Source organism: Motacilla alba, chromosome 7, assembly GCF_015832195.1.
Source record: "Motacilla alba alba isolate MOTALB_02 chromosome 7, Motacilla_alba_V1.0_pri, whole genome shotgun sequence".
In the NCBI taxonomy this organism is placed as follows: Eukaryota; Metazoa; Chordata; class Aves; order Passeriformes; family Motacillidae; genus Motacilla; species Motacilla alba.
In genome coordinates this window covers 11,101,849-11,119,253 of record NC_052022.1, presented here as the reverse complement: position 1 = coordinate 11,119,253, position 17,405 = coordinate 11,101,849, and the positions used below count along the sequence as shown (strand labels likewise).

The following is a 17,405-nucleotide window of genomic DNA, read 5'->3' as shown; positions in this document are numbered from 1 at the left end:
AAACTGACATTGATCACTCTGGGTGCAGATGATGGTTTGGAGCACTGGGCTGTACTGGAGTTCAGCTGATGGTAACTAGTCTGGGGCTGTGTGGGGGCACAGCTCCCACTGCCACGCTGCTCTCACACTGGAGCAAGCAGCCTTGAGGTTTTGGATGGCCTCAGAGCTTCTTGTTCTGGTGAATTACCAGCACAAGTCATGCAGCCTCGTGCCAGCCCACAATGCTGCATTTAGACTGAGAATCGTGAAGGTATAACTGCAGTGGTGAAAAAAGAAGTAATAAAAATAAAAGTAAAAACTGGGCCCAATTTGCCATCTGCTAACTCCATTCATTCTCTTATAGTCTTACTGCTTTCCAAATTCTCCCACCCTCTAAATAGCTGCTTTTTGATTATTTTCCTCAGGATTGCTTTATTTTCTCCCCATGTTGCCTCTCACCTTGTTATTTCCTCTCTACATTTGTAACCTCCTCAGGTCATTTTCCATTAGTCCGATGCCAGCGGCTGTTTTTTTGACACACCTCCCAGTTTAATATCTTGCGCTCATTTAATTAACACACTGACTGCACTCTCTCCAAGGTCGTTAATGAAGATATTAAATAAAGCCAAACCTTGCATTACTGCTTGCAGTGTCCCAAACAACTCCTCCCTATAGCCCTGTTTGTTCCCATCAACAATTGCCCGATGTTCACAGTCCATTAGCCAGGTTTCAATCTCTACAGCAGCCTTCCTGTCCAAGCCAATTTCTATTTACACATCACAGGATTATTTAAGACACCAATACCACCCTCTTTTCTTTAGATGTATGGACAAGTGAAGCTGCATTTTTAACCAGCTGAGAATCTGCAGCTCAAACTCTGTGCAAAAAGTGATTATGTTTGATTTCTCCCTGCTCAGCATTAGGTCTTGGCTCAGCTGTCAGCTCAGCTGAACCACCTTTCATTTCATCAGGATATGTGATATGTTGCCTCTCAAATATTAATTCAGATCTTCCTGCATATTAATACTGACACAGATTTGTTTCAATGAGTTTCCATTGCTGTAACTGAAAGCACAGTCGAGTCAATCCCATTTGTTTCTCCTGGTTTCAGCCTCTAGTATGGCCCTGACTGCCAAATTTTACAGACAGAGCAGGATGTAACACCCATTGATGTGCTCGATTGAATGGGGAAGGTCTAGGCTTTCTCTAGCAATTGTGGGCCCGCATGCTCACAGATGTTCTGTCTGATCCCCAAATCCAGCTGACATTTCCCACACAGACTTACTCAAGCTACTTGAGGGACTTTAGTGCATTGGACTTCTGTAGCTTAACAGTGACTCAATTAGCAGGGCAGAAATGAGCCTGCTTTCTCACTAACACTTTTGTATTACCTTTGCAATTCATGGCACTGGGGGTTTGCCTAAGGTCCCTGATATTTATAAAGGTAATTGGAGTTGTTCATTAGCTGATTCTCAGAGACTCTGGGATACAGTCCATCCAGATTCCTTCACCCACAGATTTTCAGTTCTTTCCTTTATTCACATGCTTTGTGCCAAATCTCAGGAGCTGACTTAATGAGGATTCCCCCAGCTGTATGGGGAGTGCAGGCAGAGTTACTCCTGCTTCCCCTATGCCAGACCTCTTGTGTATATATAAATGATGCACCAGGGAAAGTGGCTGTGCCTGTAGTGTTGCTCCAACCTGTGCAGCTCATGTTGTGGCAGCAGCCAGTGCATCCTGAGCAGCCCTGAGCTCTCAATGACTCTTCAGGACTGGGTGGTCATGGTCCAGAAAAAAAAAGCTCAAGTATTTCATCTGTCCTCACTCAGAGCTGCCAAACACTCAGGAAACTGAGCTCTAGTCCTGAATTCTGACACAGATATCTTTATTTTGTATGCATGTAGCTCAATTTCTTTATAACTCTGCTTAAGAATCCATTAATTGCAAGTAGAACTGTTCAAGAAGAATAGCAAGGCAGCTAGTCTCCAAGTATAGCACAAAGGTTATATGTTTTCTGATATTCATTATTTGTCTAATATTAGTCTTTCCCTTTGCTTTAGCTCCCTGCCTCTTTCATGGCTCCCTTTAAAGTCTTCTGCAAACACATAATTAATTCCTCCTGCACATCTTGGTGGCACTGAGGATTTCCTGGTTCAGCCAATATACATAACACTTCTAGCCAGAGCTTGGACAAGAAGGAGAGAACAAAGGCAAGGAGGAGAGAATCACCCCAAGCACTTGGACCAAGGGAGAACCATTAACTTCTAGCAAATGAGGAAAGGGTGTATTTGAAATATTCCGCTGCTGACCAGTAGAGGGAAGTCATGTAAGTAAGCAGCAGCAAGTCCAGTGCAGTTTGGTTGTGCCCATTCCTGTAGTTCTTCAATTAATTACTCTTCCAGCACAGCTGGGTGGGTGCAGGCATGTACGTGTCAACCTGAGAGAAATTAGGAAAGAGGAAAATTGCAAGCAAAAGGTAATATCAGTCATTAGATCAATGAGTGTAGCCGGAAAATCAGATAAGCTTTAGAACACATCTGTCTGTCTTCAGTTCTGAAACAGCAGCTCACATGTTCAAAAACTTGCCAGATTTTCCAGCTACACTCATTGATCTAATTAAAAACAACCCAAAACTTGTCTGCCTAAAAACAGATTGCTACAGCTGCAGTAATACTACTCCAAAGAAAGGCTTATGTGAGCATCCATGATGATCTAGCCTGTGAGAAGGCAGAGCATGGACCATATCCCTAACCTGGCTGTAGAAGAGATATGCCTGGTTGTAAAGAGGGAGCAGAGAAGGCTGAGTCAATAAACAGAAAAAAGTGACAGGTTACTATGAAGCATCTACCCACAGAGTCAAAACTTCTTAACGTGGCTTAAAAACAAAAAGTAATCTCAAAAGCAAGCCAGACTCTCTTAAAAATGGCGGGGGAAAGGGGGCAGTGAGGATTCCCACCCTACAGGGAGCAGCAACATCCTGTGAAGCAGCAAGGGTTTGCATGAAAAACAGATGGAGCAAGGACTCAATTCCCATCGGGGGACTGCTGTGAGCAGCTGCTTAATATCCCAGAGGGAGCAGGAGCAAGGTAACCCTCCGATCTGAACCGGCGGTCTCCCCTACCCTTAAATACTTATCTGCGCGAGTTCGCTATCTGTGACTCGCACACAGCAACCCGCTGAGCCCCTGCCGCAGGGGGTGGGGACAGCGCCGGGAGAGGCACATCCCTCCCTGGGCACAACCATCCCAGGACAGCCACACCTCCAGGCATGCTTGACTGCTCAATTTGACTCGAGCCAATGATATAAAGGGAGAAAAGACACTAATAGATTTTGACTGAGACGCACCACTTAATCCTTTTTTCCCCATCAGTAAGCTCTCTTGCTTTCCCTTCATAGTAGGCATTATGCAAATCAAGAGTCCCCTGAAGTGATATTTGCAACTGCAGGATCATACAAGAAAGGGCACAATGCTTCTTTGCCAATTCAGCCCCCTGCCCCTACTATTCTATTTCAAATAATACTATACTCATGGTAAGTACTAAAAATATGTACTCCACCATTCAAGCACTTAATGTTCTTAAATGCCACTTTGTTCACAGGGAATGGCCTTTGTTAAACATGCAATTCACTGGGAATAGAATTTATATTTCAATCTGATTTACTGTATCTATACACAGATATATGGCATTTTTCCCCCAGCTGATTACATCAGCTAACACCATGCAGCTAAAGCAAATACTTCAGGGACACTGATGATAACTTCTTGAGAGCACTGGGTATCATCAACTACTGCTTTATATGTGAACTTTACAGCCACTTCCTGGGGCTTGAACGATGCAGTGAAAGGGTCACTGGGAAAAGAAAAAAGCTTATATCACAGTGCTATCAATGTATGTGCTGTGATCACCAAAAATAAATGGGTTAGCCAATTTTAGTTGAAGTAACAACACATCAAATTAAATGGCAGGACACTGAAACACAAAGTTTTCCATAGAGAAGCAAACATCCTCAGAGACCAAGGCTGACTTTGACAAACATTCCTCTTAGGGCACTTGACAGCAGTTTAAATAGCTTTAACTTAAACCACTGGCTGCCTCCTCTCTATAAAAAAGGTGTGATTTTCAGCAGCAATGAAAATTACCATCACCAAGAGAGAGACATTTAAAATCCATACAGAGATCACTTTCCTGTACCCTAACCTCTACTTTTTCTTCTTTTTTTTTTCACAGAATAAAATCACAGACTATTCTAAACTGGAAGGGACTCACAAGGATCATCCTGTCCATCTCTCAAGAGAATGGCCTATACAGAAAAACCTTGGCATTATTAGCATCATGCTCGAACCAACTGAACTAATCTTCTTTTCCCTAATTTTTGCAAGGCTGAAAGCCACACCAAACACCCAGTGTGTTATTTTATTCAGAAGGATTCATCTTCCAAAGACAGAATTGGTTTCTGTGTCTCAGCTCTCCATGTTAGTATTTTATTGCCATGAATTATTTGGGATTAGTAATGAAGTGTGGATCACAGGGTCCAGAGTCCTTCACAGGGGGTGTCTGCTCTGCACTCTGTCATTTGTTTCCCAACAGCATTGTTCTCACTTCATTAGAAAATATTCGTTGCAGCTTCTAATTTATACAGTCCAAGTGATCTACTGATTATTCCCCCCATTTTCTGGTAACTGCGTATATATTAGCTGTATAATTTTAGGCAAGTGCAGAACTCACAGTTCTCCTAAAGTTAATGTGTATTGTTTTAATGTCCTAGAAAAGTCAGATATCAAGCAATACATCAACCACTTAGTTTCCCTCTTTCATTGCCATATCCTGCAATGTCACCTCATCTTTTCCCACAATAAATTTAATCCTTGACATAAATTAGTGTTTTGTTTCAGTGTTTGGCCCTTAGTTTCTACAGCAGCAGTGCTGATGCCAGAGAAGATGCAGTGCTCAGGTGCTTCCTCAGCTTATTTGAGGCATCAGTACAGAGAGTTTTACTGGGTGACTCATGACTAAAGCTCTGTGGAAGGAAGGAAGGACAGAGGGAGGTCTGTCCAGCACAATTGCAAAGAAAATCTGCAGAATCATCATCAAAACCATCCTGCAACTTACATTTCTCACTGATCCCATCTGGCCTGATCCAAAGGCCACTGGATTTTGGATTTGGACCAATATGCAGACGCCTTTGTCAAAATCCCGTGTAGAATAAAATGTTGGCTCTCTTTATTGGCAGAGGATTTAGCAATAGGAAGAAGTTCAGTCCAAACCCTTTCTCCATGTGTGGCTGTTCCAAGAGATCCTAATTCACAAGGGCTCAATCTTGACCCTACATCCTCCTGCTTCTACTGCAGGATCATCTGGCTTTCCATCAGCACAGCTGTGGTAAGTAACTCACACAAGGCATGAAGCAGCTGAAGCAAGATGTTAAAAAGAGAATCTCCTCACTGCTTTGATAGTCAGTTATTATTTAATTGGCGTGGCAGTACTGGGAAGGTTGTAGGTGGTTCTGTAACCCGTCATGCCAAAACGTGAAGAGCAGATAATTTTTATTTCATTATGCTTTTGTTCTGCACAGTCTTCAATATTGTCAGAGTGTTGTTTGAACTTCAACCAATTAATGAAACATGAACTGCTTATTAGGTGACCCAAAAGGTCTCTCCCCTACGATCTGTGAATACCAAATCAAAATCAACGTGTTGCTGGTAAATGCATATGCATGAAATCTTTCAAGACATCCTGGCTAAAATAGCTAATAATAAACCTCACATCATTCTTGAGAAAGCAGAACAGGAAGGGAAAAGGAGCCAACAAAAATAAAACATGCTTCTGCAAAACACTGCCTATGCAAGTTAGCATCAGCTACATGATCAATAGGTCACCCATTATGTATGGTATTTACATCTGATCTGCATTACTGCACTGCTGTGCTGAAATGGCCAACAAGGCTCATATCAGCTAGCACTTCCTTCATTAAAATCTGCCTTCGTATAAAATTTACCTTGATTTATGAGTTTGCATTCAGTGCTGTACATTTGAAAGTAACACAGCCAAACTTTCTACAGTGTTCACCTGCTGGTTGTAGAGCAGAGATATTTCAAGACGAAAACAAACTAAAGATGGTTGCAGAAGTCTTATTATTATCAAAGAATAGAAAAAGATACACTTGTGCATATGGCCAGCCTTCTGCTACCATCATGTCACTGTGTATTATCATTTTTGTTACTAAAAAGTAGTCTACACACCCTTTATTTCCTTAATCCTGGAATTATCAACTCTTTCACACAGATACACACACATACAAACCTGCAATTATTAATTTGCTTTCATTAAAAAATGTTGAGGGTGGTTTCCTTGGTATCTGCTGAAGAGAAACTTATTTGGGTTTAGAATCTGGACTCTCTGGCGCTTCCACTTTCTTTCACATGTACACATTTTAAATTCAGATAGGCCCATATCCAAGCTCAGTCCAGCCCTCCTTATCAGGAAGGTGAATTTTAGCTTCTCCATAATTTTAATGTTAATTCTGTGGCATCACAATAAAACCACACATGCTCCTGGAAGGCATGAAAAACCTCCCTCCTAACCCTTAAAAAAAATCTGTCAGTTATTCTAAATATAAACCTGGCTAGTAACAAGTTCCATAAGTAATTACACAGCACAGAGCACACACTTTCCTTTTACTTCATTAATGCTATATGCTTCAAGGGAACACTGAGGAGTGGCAGATTTGTAGTATGAAATGAGAAAATTTCAGCCAAGAGCTTAGGAAAGGAGAGGCAACAGAGAAGGTGAGCAGAAGGAAATACTCAACAGGAATGGAGAAAAGGAGGCTTCACTTGACAAATAGATTTTACCCTTTCTGTAAATCTCTTTGCCTCATTCACCACTCTGAAGTGTATGACTTTGAGTTCTTCTCAGCAAGTAGCCCCTTGCTCCTAAACATTTAGCTTTGGTCTGTCCAATGACTGCAGATTTATGCACTTGAACTCTTTCACTTCCTAACATTCTGTAAATAAGCCCCATCTGGTCTATCTCTCCTTGTGTCCAAGTCCCTTCTCCCCGAATGTAAGTCATACAGTCTCAGTTAGCTAATGCCTTCCTTAAATAAACCAGACTTTTCAAACCTTGATCTAATGCCTAAGCTCTTTATGTCCCTCGAAAGAAGACTCTAACAGCTGCTCACTGTTACCATACACTAGATCAAGTATTCAGAGATGGATCTATCAAAGAGGTCAACTCCCTCCTGACACCACATTAACTAATCTGCTGCTATTTTAAACTTTGCTTAGCTTTGTTATTACTTCTACTTCACTGCACCACTTGACATAGACATAGTGCATTTCATAACCCATTTACCCAATTGATCAAGATCGTTCTGTGAACAACCTCATCCTTCTAAATTTTAACCATTCTGCCTATTTTAGCATCATCTGATAACACATGATAGCACAGTATAAATCATGAAGAAAATGTTAACACAAATACAGCCCTCTAGCTACCTGCTTTTGGCCACAAAAATAAATTTGTGTCTTTTCTTTATTGTTTGCTATATAAGAAACAAGGGAATACTCTTGCTCATTTCTGCAAGCCTTTTTAATCTGGATCTTCCTATTGACTTTGCCACAGCAGCTCCCATAACTGAAAGGATTACTTGGAAGTTTGATGCTTCCAGATCAAGTCCCTGTTCTTTACCTGTCTTAATAATTTATTACTGAACCTGTATATGCAGAGTGTGTAGAATAATGCATCCCGTGAAACTTTGTTAAAAGTCTCTGAAAATCCCGATATGCCTGCTGCTTCCCTCCTATCTAGATCAATATTTATTTAATTTAAAAAAGGAATCCAATTTGCTTGACATGATTTACTTTCCACAAATCTATGCTGACTTGCATTATGATGCTGGACTCTTATTAAACTGTATGCAACTGTAGCCTTAAGCTTGCTAGCAAATGTGTTTTTGAGACTGCATTTATAGGCAGCAGTATCCTCTGAGAGGCTGCAATACCCAACAAGGATTTTACCACATTCTTATTATCACACTGGTCAGTTATTTTCCATCTCGAACTGTTTTCCTTTAAAACAGCAAAACAACACTGACCCTTCTCAAATTATTTGATGCAAGCTCTTATTTCTGATATGCATTCACACTGCAAATCATAGCTATGTATCAGGAGTCGTACTGTGCCCAGCATTACACAATTCCTACTTAGAAACAGTCCTCAACACCCAGGGAGTTTGGACTGTGGCAACAGTCCCACCACTGATCTTATTGTTGGGTCTCAGTGAGAAGCCAGGCCAGACCAGCAGAGGCAGACAATCAAAATGTCAACAGCACGTAGCTGTATGAAGGAACAAGCAGCTGCAGGGCTTCCTTCTGGCTTGTGTTCCTGTCCCAAATAGTGCTCCACACTGTTCAAGTGACCCTAGGCAGGCTGTTCCTCCTGTGATGACATGAAGCCTCTAGACCCTTGCCACTGCTCACTGCTCTGATCCCACGCTTCACCAGGAGGCTGATGCTCAAATCCAGTTTCAGGGTATTGTCTGCAGCACCCTGGGTCCTGTCTGCTCTGATAATGGGCCATGCTCACTTTAGCAAGCCGACATGCCAACAACACATGCCACTTCAGCACTCATCTCCTACAGGCTTCAGCTCCCCACTCTGCTACTATCACTGAATTCTGTACAGCTGCCTGGGGTAAGTTTCTGTCCAGTACTGATAGAGGGGGGCAAAACCCTCCCTGCTTTCTCATTCACTCCGATTTGGCAGTCACCAAAGAATTTCCAAAATCTCATCCTACCAATGCACATTTTCCCAGCTATTTGTGCAATGAAGTTTCCATTTTTATTCTTCCTCCCCTCCATTTCCTCTTACCATGCACTAACAATGCACTGAACTGAGCTCTTACTGATTTTTTTAGAGGACAATTTGTATACATTCAATAGTCAGAATGGGCTGGAGTATCTTGGTATGTACTTGCCAGACTGGCATTCATCAGGACTGTGAAACAGAACAAAATCCCACTGCAGTAATGAGGCTTTTTAACCCCTTTGTGACAACCCAACTAAATGCCCTTTCAACCCCATGTATAATGCCATCAGCTGGGCACAGAAACACAGACCTACCCAGTTCCAAACATGACATGAATACAGAATTTATTTAGGCAGTATCAAGCTGTTTGTGGTATTTTTCTTAAAGTACCCTACCTTGAACTCCATAGGGGTGTACTTCTCATTCTTGGGGGTTGTGTTGCCCTTGTAATGGAGATGGTTGGGAGTGGTTGGGTGGATAACAGTGGACTCCTGGGACTGCCTCTGGCAGCGCTGGCAATACACGTAAATCACAAACGTTAACAGGCTGGAGCCGAAGAAACAGGAGACCCCAGTGGCAATCAGATGGATGAGACTAAAACCTGCAAGGGAAATGACAAGAGATGCTATTTTTAAAGAACAGCCCCTTTCCCTCCCCTGACAAGACCATAGGTGCAAATCAGAGCAGTGACATCTCGGGATCAACATTGATAAGCTGTTGAAGCCAGAGTCTTATGTTCTAACATAAACGGACATAATCTCCCTGCAAATTGGTCTCCCCACTGCAGCTCTGCCTTGTGCAGTTTAACAGGTTCATGCATTGTTTTCTCAAAGCTCCCTCCCTGTCTCTCCTCTCTCCCCTCTATTGATATTGAAACTAAACATTATGTTAAGCTGACAGCTAAAGAAATGAGCCATACAAACAATGCACATTAATGGATTCCAAAGCATGTGCGTGTCATGGAAATAAGGGGATAAAAATGCTCAGTGTTTCTCTGAAGGGGAAGGAAGGGAGGGAAAAGCACTTTTTGTCAGCTGCCCAAAATGCCTATGGGACTGTGTGTGGGGTGGGGGAGATACACATTCCTCCCCCTTGTAATCCAAGTGTGCTCTGTATTCTTCCTTATTCATGGGATGGCATTGCCTTGGTCATGTCTACGCTACCTCTGAGGTGTATTTGTAGGGCTAACAGTGAAACAGATGTCCTCTGGAGAACGGGAAAGATAAAGTGGACAAAGGAAAGGGGGACAGTGCTTGAAAAACACTTCTTTGTTGGCTTCTCTCTGTAAATTGCAAATTTACCTCTGGTGGAGGTAGCTACAGTGCAAATACTTCAAACAGAAAAGCTCTTGGACTATAAAAGCCTCCTGCAGAGATCTCTCCATGTGGGATTGCAACAGCAGCCTTCAAGGCCAGCACTGACCTCTGGAAGGAGCTGTAGCTGGGCGTCCCACACACCGGGGAGTACCGAACTCACAGCTCTGACTGGTGCGGGAGGACAAAGTCAAACAGCACTCCTCATTCTTCCCTCACCTCACTGAGTCTCACACCCCACAGTAAAACACACCACCACCAGATCTCCTCTGACAACAGAACCAACAGTAGCGACCATTAGAGCCACCAAGTTATCAAAGCAACCAGAGACATTATGGGATGGCAAAACTTTATGACCCTCTTGTATTTTGCTATGTGCAGGGGGGACTAAACAGAAAGGAATCAGCTATTTGACTCCAAATAGATCCAAAGGCTTCTGCCTTTGCTCTGCCTTTGCTCTGCCATCTTTCAAACAGGAATGACAGAGGCCCTAGAGCCCGAGGGGACCCCCTGACTGCTGGCCCCAGGGCAGCTGTTCTCGGGGTCAGTCACATCGCCTCAGTGGCGACTGCAGTGGTAAATTTCCCATAACACTTAAAAAGCCAATTCATTTGGACAGACTGCTGTGTTGACTTGACTGTGTGCAGAGAAATGGGGCTGCTCAGAGAGTGGCTTTAAATGAGGCTCATTCTTAGTCTGATCACGGTGTGCAGTTTTTTGGTGCCATCTTACATTTTAAGTGATATGCTTTTCAAATGGCAGATTCTGCTCATTAGTCAATGGCTCTCGACTAATCTCTAGTTAAAACATATCCTTTTGATTTTAAAAAGAACAAAACCAATAGAGTTCTACAGCAAAGTAATGCACTTCAATCATAATTACAGTACAGACCATTCAGAATTTATTAGACTGATGAGCTAGATTTATTTTTCAAACCACATTATAAAATTCCATTGCAAGATTACCATTTTCTATTGTTTTGGATGATGGTCCAAAAAAACCCAGCAGAAATACTATAATTTCCTACTAAATGTCACTAGACTTTTTCAAAAATATATTTCCTTTCTAAAAACTTCTGCCTGTTTTGCATCACTCATGAGACCTAAAACATAGAATATGCAACTGTGTTCAATAAAGCCACATGACATGCTGCCACATTCTCCTCCTGCCCAGATTTGCTTATATTGCAGTGAATGTTTCATTTCACTGCCACATTTGCAAGTCACAACATAAAGCTCTCTCCTATTTCACTCTCACCTTTGAAACACCCATCTGATTTTTCAAATGAGTTTTGGCTGTATCTTAGGGTGAAAAAAATAATATTGTTTTGTTTGCAGCATGTGAGTCCCCAGGGGAAAGCTTTCTGGTTCATCACTTTGAAAATATAGATTTTCTGAGATGCATCAACAGAATTTCTATTGATTGGCTTCTTTGCCAAATATTGTAGAACACTACATTAATAAATAATATTAGCTATGGCAAAATGTAGATAGCAACAGCAAATACAGAGGTGGTGCAAAAAGAAGGAAATGTGTGTACAGTGCATAACAGTAGAGTGCAAGCTATAGCAAGGGGTCCTGGAATCAAAGCAGAACCATTGCAGCCTCTGAGGGAGAAGGAGTGATGCAGGAAGCCAAATGTTACATTGCATGGGCTGAAATCTTAATTCCATTGATTGCCCTCGGTTGCAAACTGAGAAGCCACATTTCCATGCCACAGGTGGCATGCCTGTTTTTGCCATGATCTCTACCGGGAGAAGAGATTTTGGCAGCCTGAAGATCATCTAGATTTCAGGAAAGCAGGGATTCCTGCTCCTAGCAGGAATTGGCATGGCCATTAGTGTAAAACTAGCATTTTAAAATGTTAAAGGAATGTTCCATTTTCTTCAGTCTGCATTTTTATCATAGAGGATCCCAGGGCAGTGGAAAAGTGACACTAACGGCTGGACCTTTCCATGTTACATGCAGAAAGGAGACACAGTTTCCATGAGAGGTGAGAACTTGAATGAAAGGAAGTTCTTGGAGGACAAGTATAAACCTCTAATCTCATCCTATATCAGCAAAGGATCTGTCTAAGAGAGCCTGTTCACTGAAATCTTTATAGGTTATTTAAAAACACCTGCCTCCAAACAGCTGGAGGCTTACAGTGGTGAATGGGGAATTACCCTTTCTTCCACCTGAACCATTTACCCTGGAGGTAGAGAGACACAAGCAATTGCTCTCTGGTAATTAATGACCCTCAGTGGCCATCCCAAACTTCCAAATAAATAAAAATCTTGGACCTGACAAGTGGACATGAGATACATTCCTCCAGTCTGACTCAGACAGCAAGACTCCAGTGGAATTAAGGCTATCAGTGGGATATGAGCTGTATAGATTAATGGTTTGGTTGATACTGCACAGGGAGAAAAGAAGTCAGGTTAAGATAAAAATAAGATATATAGTTAGTGGTAACCTACCTCCACAGTTCGTGCTCTCATCAATGCTGGAGGCTGGCAGGATCACTAAACAAAGAAAAGAAGATGGGAGAAAGTAATAATTTTGCCACCCCTTTACTTCTTCAAGTAATTAAACCCTTTGTGTTACAGACACAAGAAGGTGCTCATATGTTCTGCAGCAAGCTGAGAGTCTCTCTAAATTGAATTATAAGCTCATGGTTTGAAACACATGCAATGAAACCTCTCCAAAGATCTTATAATTCCAGTACTGTTACCTGATCACTCTTTAGCTTCTTCAATTTAGGGAAAATATGTTAGCTGAAAAAACCATGAAAAAGAATACCATTGCCTAGAGATCTCAGATTTTTAAGTCAGTGCAATGCAATCCAAAAAAAGGACATGTGGAAAGGCATTATTCAGTCTAGACCCATATCAGATATTTGCCTGAGAGATTCAATTTCCAGAAAGCACAGGGTGGAATGTGCTGATGACCATCTGTCCATCAACAGTGTTGCTCTGTTAGACCCTGCATTAATCTCCCACCTTCATACCCCAATTTTCTGCATCTGCCTCACCTTAATTCTTATCTCTTTTGGGATGCTTTTTGGATACCTGAAATCAACGACCTTCTGTTGCACATGTGCATACTGAGAACAGAGACAATTTTTATAACCCAGCATAAGACAAACCATACAAGTTTAAAAGCTTCAATTCAGGTGAAGCAATACTAGTTATTCGTTATGGATCAAGGTAATTCTGTTTAAAAGAAATGTTAAGCTGCTTAAGGGAAAGCCATTTATCCCATGCCTGCCACAAGGGTATTTATAATGTTTATCTATTTCCTTGTTTTTCTAGAAGCATCCAAGCCCAGTTTTTAATAGAGAAAATCTCAGCCTAGTTTGACAGTCCAGGCATGAGCTGCTCTCCCGAACTGGCCCACGCTGTCCTCCTGGATGACACGGTACATACCAGGAATTTCATTGTACAGGCACTCCTGGTACTGAGTGCTGTTTCCGACGCACTGGGAAGAGTCCGGGCTGTGCACCTCGCAGTAGCGGCTGCGGTACTGGATGCCCTCTTCATTGCACAGGCTCCACTCCGACCAGTCTGACCAGCCACCTGAAATCCAGGGTCAGGAAAACACACACACAGTGTCACCAAGAAGGAAAAGGATGCTCTGTACATACCAGACTTCTCCCATGCTGAAGGATCCCAGATCCTGGCCTGGGTCTCTCTCACACATCTTTTCTATGTGTCCTTAGCGGATTTAATTTTCTCAGTGCAAGCATCACACCCTACTTGTCAGGTTCTCTTAATGTGGACTAAACTAACCCTTGGTGGAGCACTGCACAGAACAAAGTTGTCTTAAAAGCTCCTAGATCAGCTCTCTGGTCAAGGAAAGCTGATACAAAGAGCAGGGTGGGGACACGTTGCACCAAGACCTCCAAGCTTTGATGTGGCCTCCCAAAGATACCTCAAGCAGCCAGCACAAATTAGAGCACTCACAGAGTTTTGCCGAGGTTCCTAAGGACAGGAATCAGCCTGCACTGGATCAGAAATACACAAAGGTAGTTCAAAACCAGCACAAGTCTAAACCCTATCCTCTGAGCTGTAGCACGTGCTGATCTGTTGTCTGTGAAACAAAAAGGAAGGACTGTCCTTCACAACTGTACAGATTGCTGCCTCATGACTCCTTGTGTTCATTAAGTCAACTTCCACATTGAAGAACCAAGCTCCTGCTTTTTCAATTACTTGAAAGGGATCAACCATTAGCAAAATTTTGTTTGACTGGCAGCAGAATGCCAGAGCAAGGGCCAGTGAACATGCAAAGAGGAAGGGGTTTCACTGCAGTTGATACGGGGATGTCTCCTAATCCCCTGGCTCAACAGACATCGAATAAATGACCAAAAAACTTGTAACTGGTGGTGTTTCCGATCTGCTTTTTAAACATTTTGCAGCTGTGCATTGCTCCCACCAGCCTGGAAGCCAGCTGGAGCAGGGATGAGGAGCAGCTACCTTGGCAGGGGTGTGTGTTGCAGAGGGCCTCCTCGGTGTGCAGCCCGATGCAGATGTCCTCCCCGCTGGACGGAGCTGGGTTGGTGCAGGTCCGCGTGCGCTGGTAGTGCCCACCCCCACAGGTGGCTGAGCAGTGAGACCAGGGAGTCCAGCAAGACCATGAGCCTTTCACTGGAGGACATTGAAAAGCAAGCACAGACAGGTGGAGGCCATTGGTTACTCCTCTCACTGTGACAAAGCTGGAGATCCCCAGTGTCTCACCTTGCACATCCACCCTGCCCATGCTAGCTAGCAGTTTCCTGCACCCCAGGACATTTGGGCCTGATAACAAGAACTTCTCATCAAGAGAGGGTAAAAATCCACTTCACTCTGTGGATGCAGAATGAAATCTATGCAGAAAAAGACTCTGCATCATAAAGTGCCAACCCCAGAAACTATTCTTTGTTGTAGACATTGATATTCACTAAAATATTCTACTCCATTTTATTCCTTTCCTTTTTATAAAACAGCATTGCTGCTATTATTATTTATTATTATTATTATTATCATTATTACTACTACTACTGCTACTACTTCTATGATTACTATGTTGTCTCCTGAAACTTCATAGCAACAGCAGATTTACTTGGGAAAAAAGTGCTGTAGCAGCGAAGTTGAGCTTATATGGCACCTTTCTGTGGGAGGCCCAAGTCCTCTAGTTCCAGCCTTCAGGAAACAGCAACTCAGAGGCTTTATTTATTGACCCTGCTCATTACAGGGGCATTGAACTAGGTGACCTTTAAATGTCCCTTCCAACCCAAACCACTCTGTGATCTAAGCATAACCCCATAAAAGGTCAATAATAAAACTAGGGAGGGACTTAGGATCCCTGAATCCCCCACCCCCCACCCACTAAACTGCCTGGTTTGCAGGTCCACATGCCATTAATTCAGAGGATAATAACCTGATGACTTAGAGCAAAATAAACCCAGGATTTGTGTATACACATTGAGTGAGGCAGGGAAGGAGGGAGACACAGAGAAATAGTAATCATGCACTCAGAACAGATTGTAAAACATCAGAGTGTCTGGGGGGAGAAAACAGCACAGATAAAGGGCACAGACAGTAGTGAAAAAGCCACTGAGAGCTTCCAAAATAGTACTAATAGCTGCCTTTATAGTGCTAGAGTTATTTCCTTTTTATAGGCCATAGAGTGCAATATTTGACACTCCTGTTATACTCTTGCTGCACATTCTGATCATATCTGCATTTGAATTTTATCTTTGTATTGAATTTTAGAATCATAATAGTACTACTATAATAGAGCATTTTTGAGTGTAGGCCACAAACTATATTGCCAGAGGTAGATAATTGCTGGAACTGCAAAGAGGCAAGGTAATTTGTGTAAGATCACTTAAATTTACTTTAGACAGTTATTACAGAGCAAGGAGAAAGATAAGTGAGAGAGAATACAGTAGTCAGTGGTCTATTACTACTATTCTGGACCAGGAGTGCAACATAAACATGAGGACAAACTCGAAAACCAGGAAACCAGGCAAGAATACTCCCTGCTGGCTGTGCAGGAAATGGTAACTGATGTCAAGAGTAGATGCCCATCGCAAGAACAATACGTAAGCAGGAGAGGGGGAAGAAATAAGTGTTCACAAGAAGAACCGCCACATCAAGCATCTCTATACAGTATTAAGCCACATTTATTAAGCCTGCCTTCTCATGGAGCAGATGCACCATGATGCCCTCCACTGGATGGAGCATCAAACCTTCCTGAAGCAAAGGATTGCTACAAGCCACCATACTACTTCCTCTAGAGCATGGGGCTGTGTTACCCCCTGAGCTGAGGTGAAACCTAGGTCAGCACTAAAGATAACATTCATGGGTCATTACAATAGCTCTAAAAAACATAAGGAAAAATCCCCCAAATTAAAAAAAAAAAAGAAAGGCAGCTTAGAAATACTGATTTTGTGGTTGTTGTTGTTGCTCTACCATAAAGATTTAGGAAAACACCTCTGAATTTCATGCAGGAAGATGATCATGGTTACCTGGGCAGGGGTGAGGATTGCAGTCTTGGTACTCCATCGCTGACCCCACACAGGGCAAGCCACCATTTTTAGGTTCAGGGTTTGTGCATGTTCTCTTCCTGATCCTAAAGCCCAGCTCACAATCCCTGGAGCAGGAAGACCAGGCCCCCCAGAAGGACCAGCCCCCATTGATAATCCGTGCAGAGGTCTTACCAGTCTTGAGGAGGTCATCAACAAGAGCTTCAAGGAAAACAAACAACACACCATAAGATCACAAATTAATCATTTGTTGGGCTTTTAAAAAGGGGTTCAGCTTATGAATAAAATCAGGATCTATATGCCCTGCAGAATAGTTTCTGTTGAAAGCCCTTGGCAAGAGGTTTTTTTCTCCAGAGCTACAGCTGAACTAGACAGAAAAAGAAATTTGTACGCATACAAACTGAGTCTGCGGGTAACCTTGATAAATCACCTCCCTGGGCAGCAAATTGTGGCAGTCCAGGCTGTGCCCTCAAGATGCTGCCTTGCATCACAGCAGTCCTGCAGGGAACAACCTGAGAGACAGTGTGCAAGGGGAGAAAGAAAAGACACACTGTCCTGAGAACAGGTCTTCTGTTCCTTACACCCCCATTACTCTCCTGTTGTCTTTGGGGCAGCCTAGCAGGAGCAAGAACAAATCTATACACTGCCATAAGCACAGAGCTCACGACTGTATATCGGTGTCACGGGGCTCTCCCCATCCCTGCCACTCTGCAGTGACACCAGTCATACATGTCGACACCACTGCAGCCACCGTCAGGGGCTTGTTGTTCCGAGAGCATCCCCCTTCCACCGCCCCAC

At 42.8% G+C, this 17,405-nt stretch overlaps 1 protein-coding gene across 8 annotated transcripts in view; it reads right to left on the bottom strand.

The window, feature by feature from the left end:
- The window catches only part of SEMA5B (semaphorin 5B), a 267,620-nt gene that overhangs the window by 14,044 nt on the left and 236,171 nt on the right, over positions 1 to 17,405 (bottom strand). For 7 of the 8 annotated variants that reach the window (XM_038143564.1, XM_038143560.1, XM_038143559.1 and 4 more), the window contains 5 exons: positions 16,590 to 16,808; positions 14,554 to 14,724; positions 13,507 to 13,656; positions 12,559 to 12,603; positions 9,183 to 9,388 (listed from right to left, as the gene is read on the bottom strand). In XM_038143564.1, coding sequence (XP_037999492.1) covers positions 9,183 to 9,388; positions 12,559 to 12,603; positions 13,507 to 13,656; positions 14,554 to 14,724; positions 16,590 to 16,808 — 791 coding nt within the window. The other variant, XM_038143565.1, reaches the window with a different exon arrangement.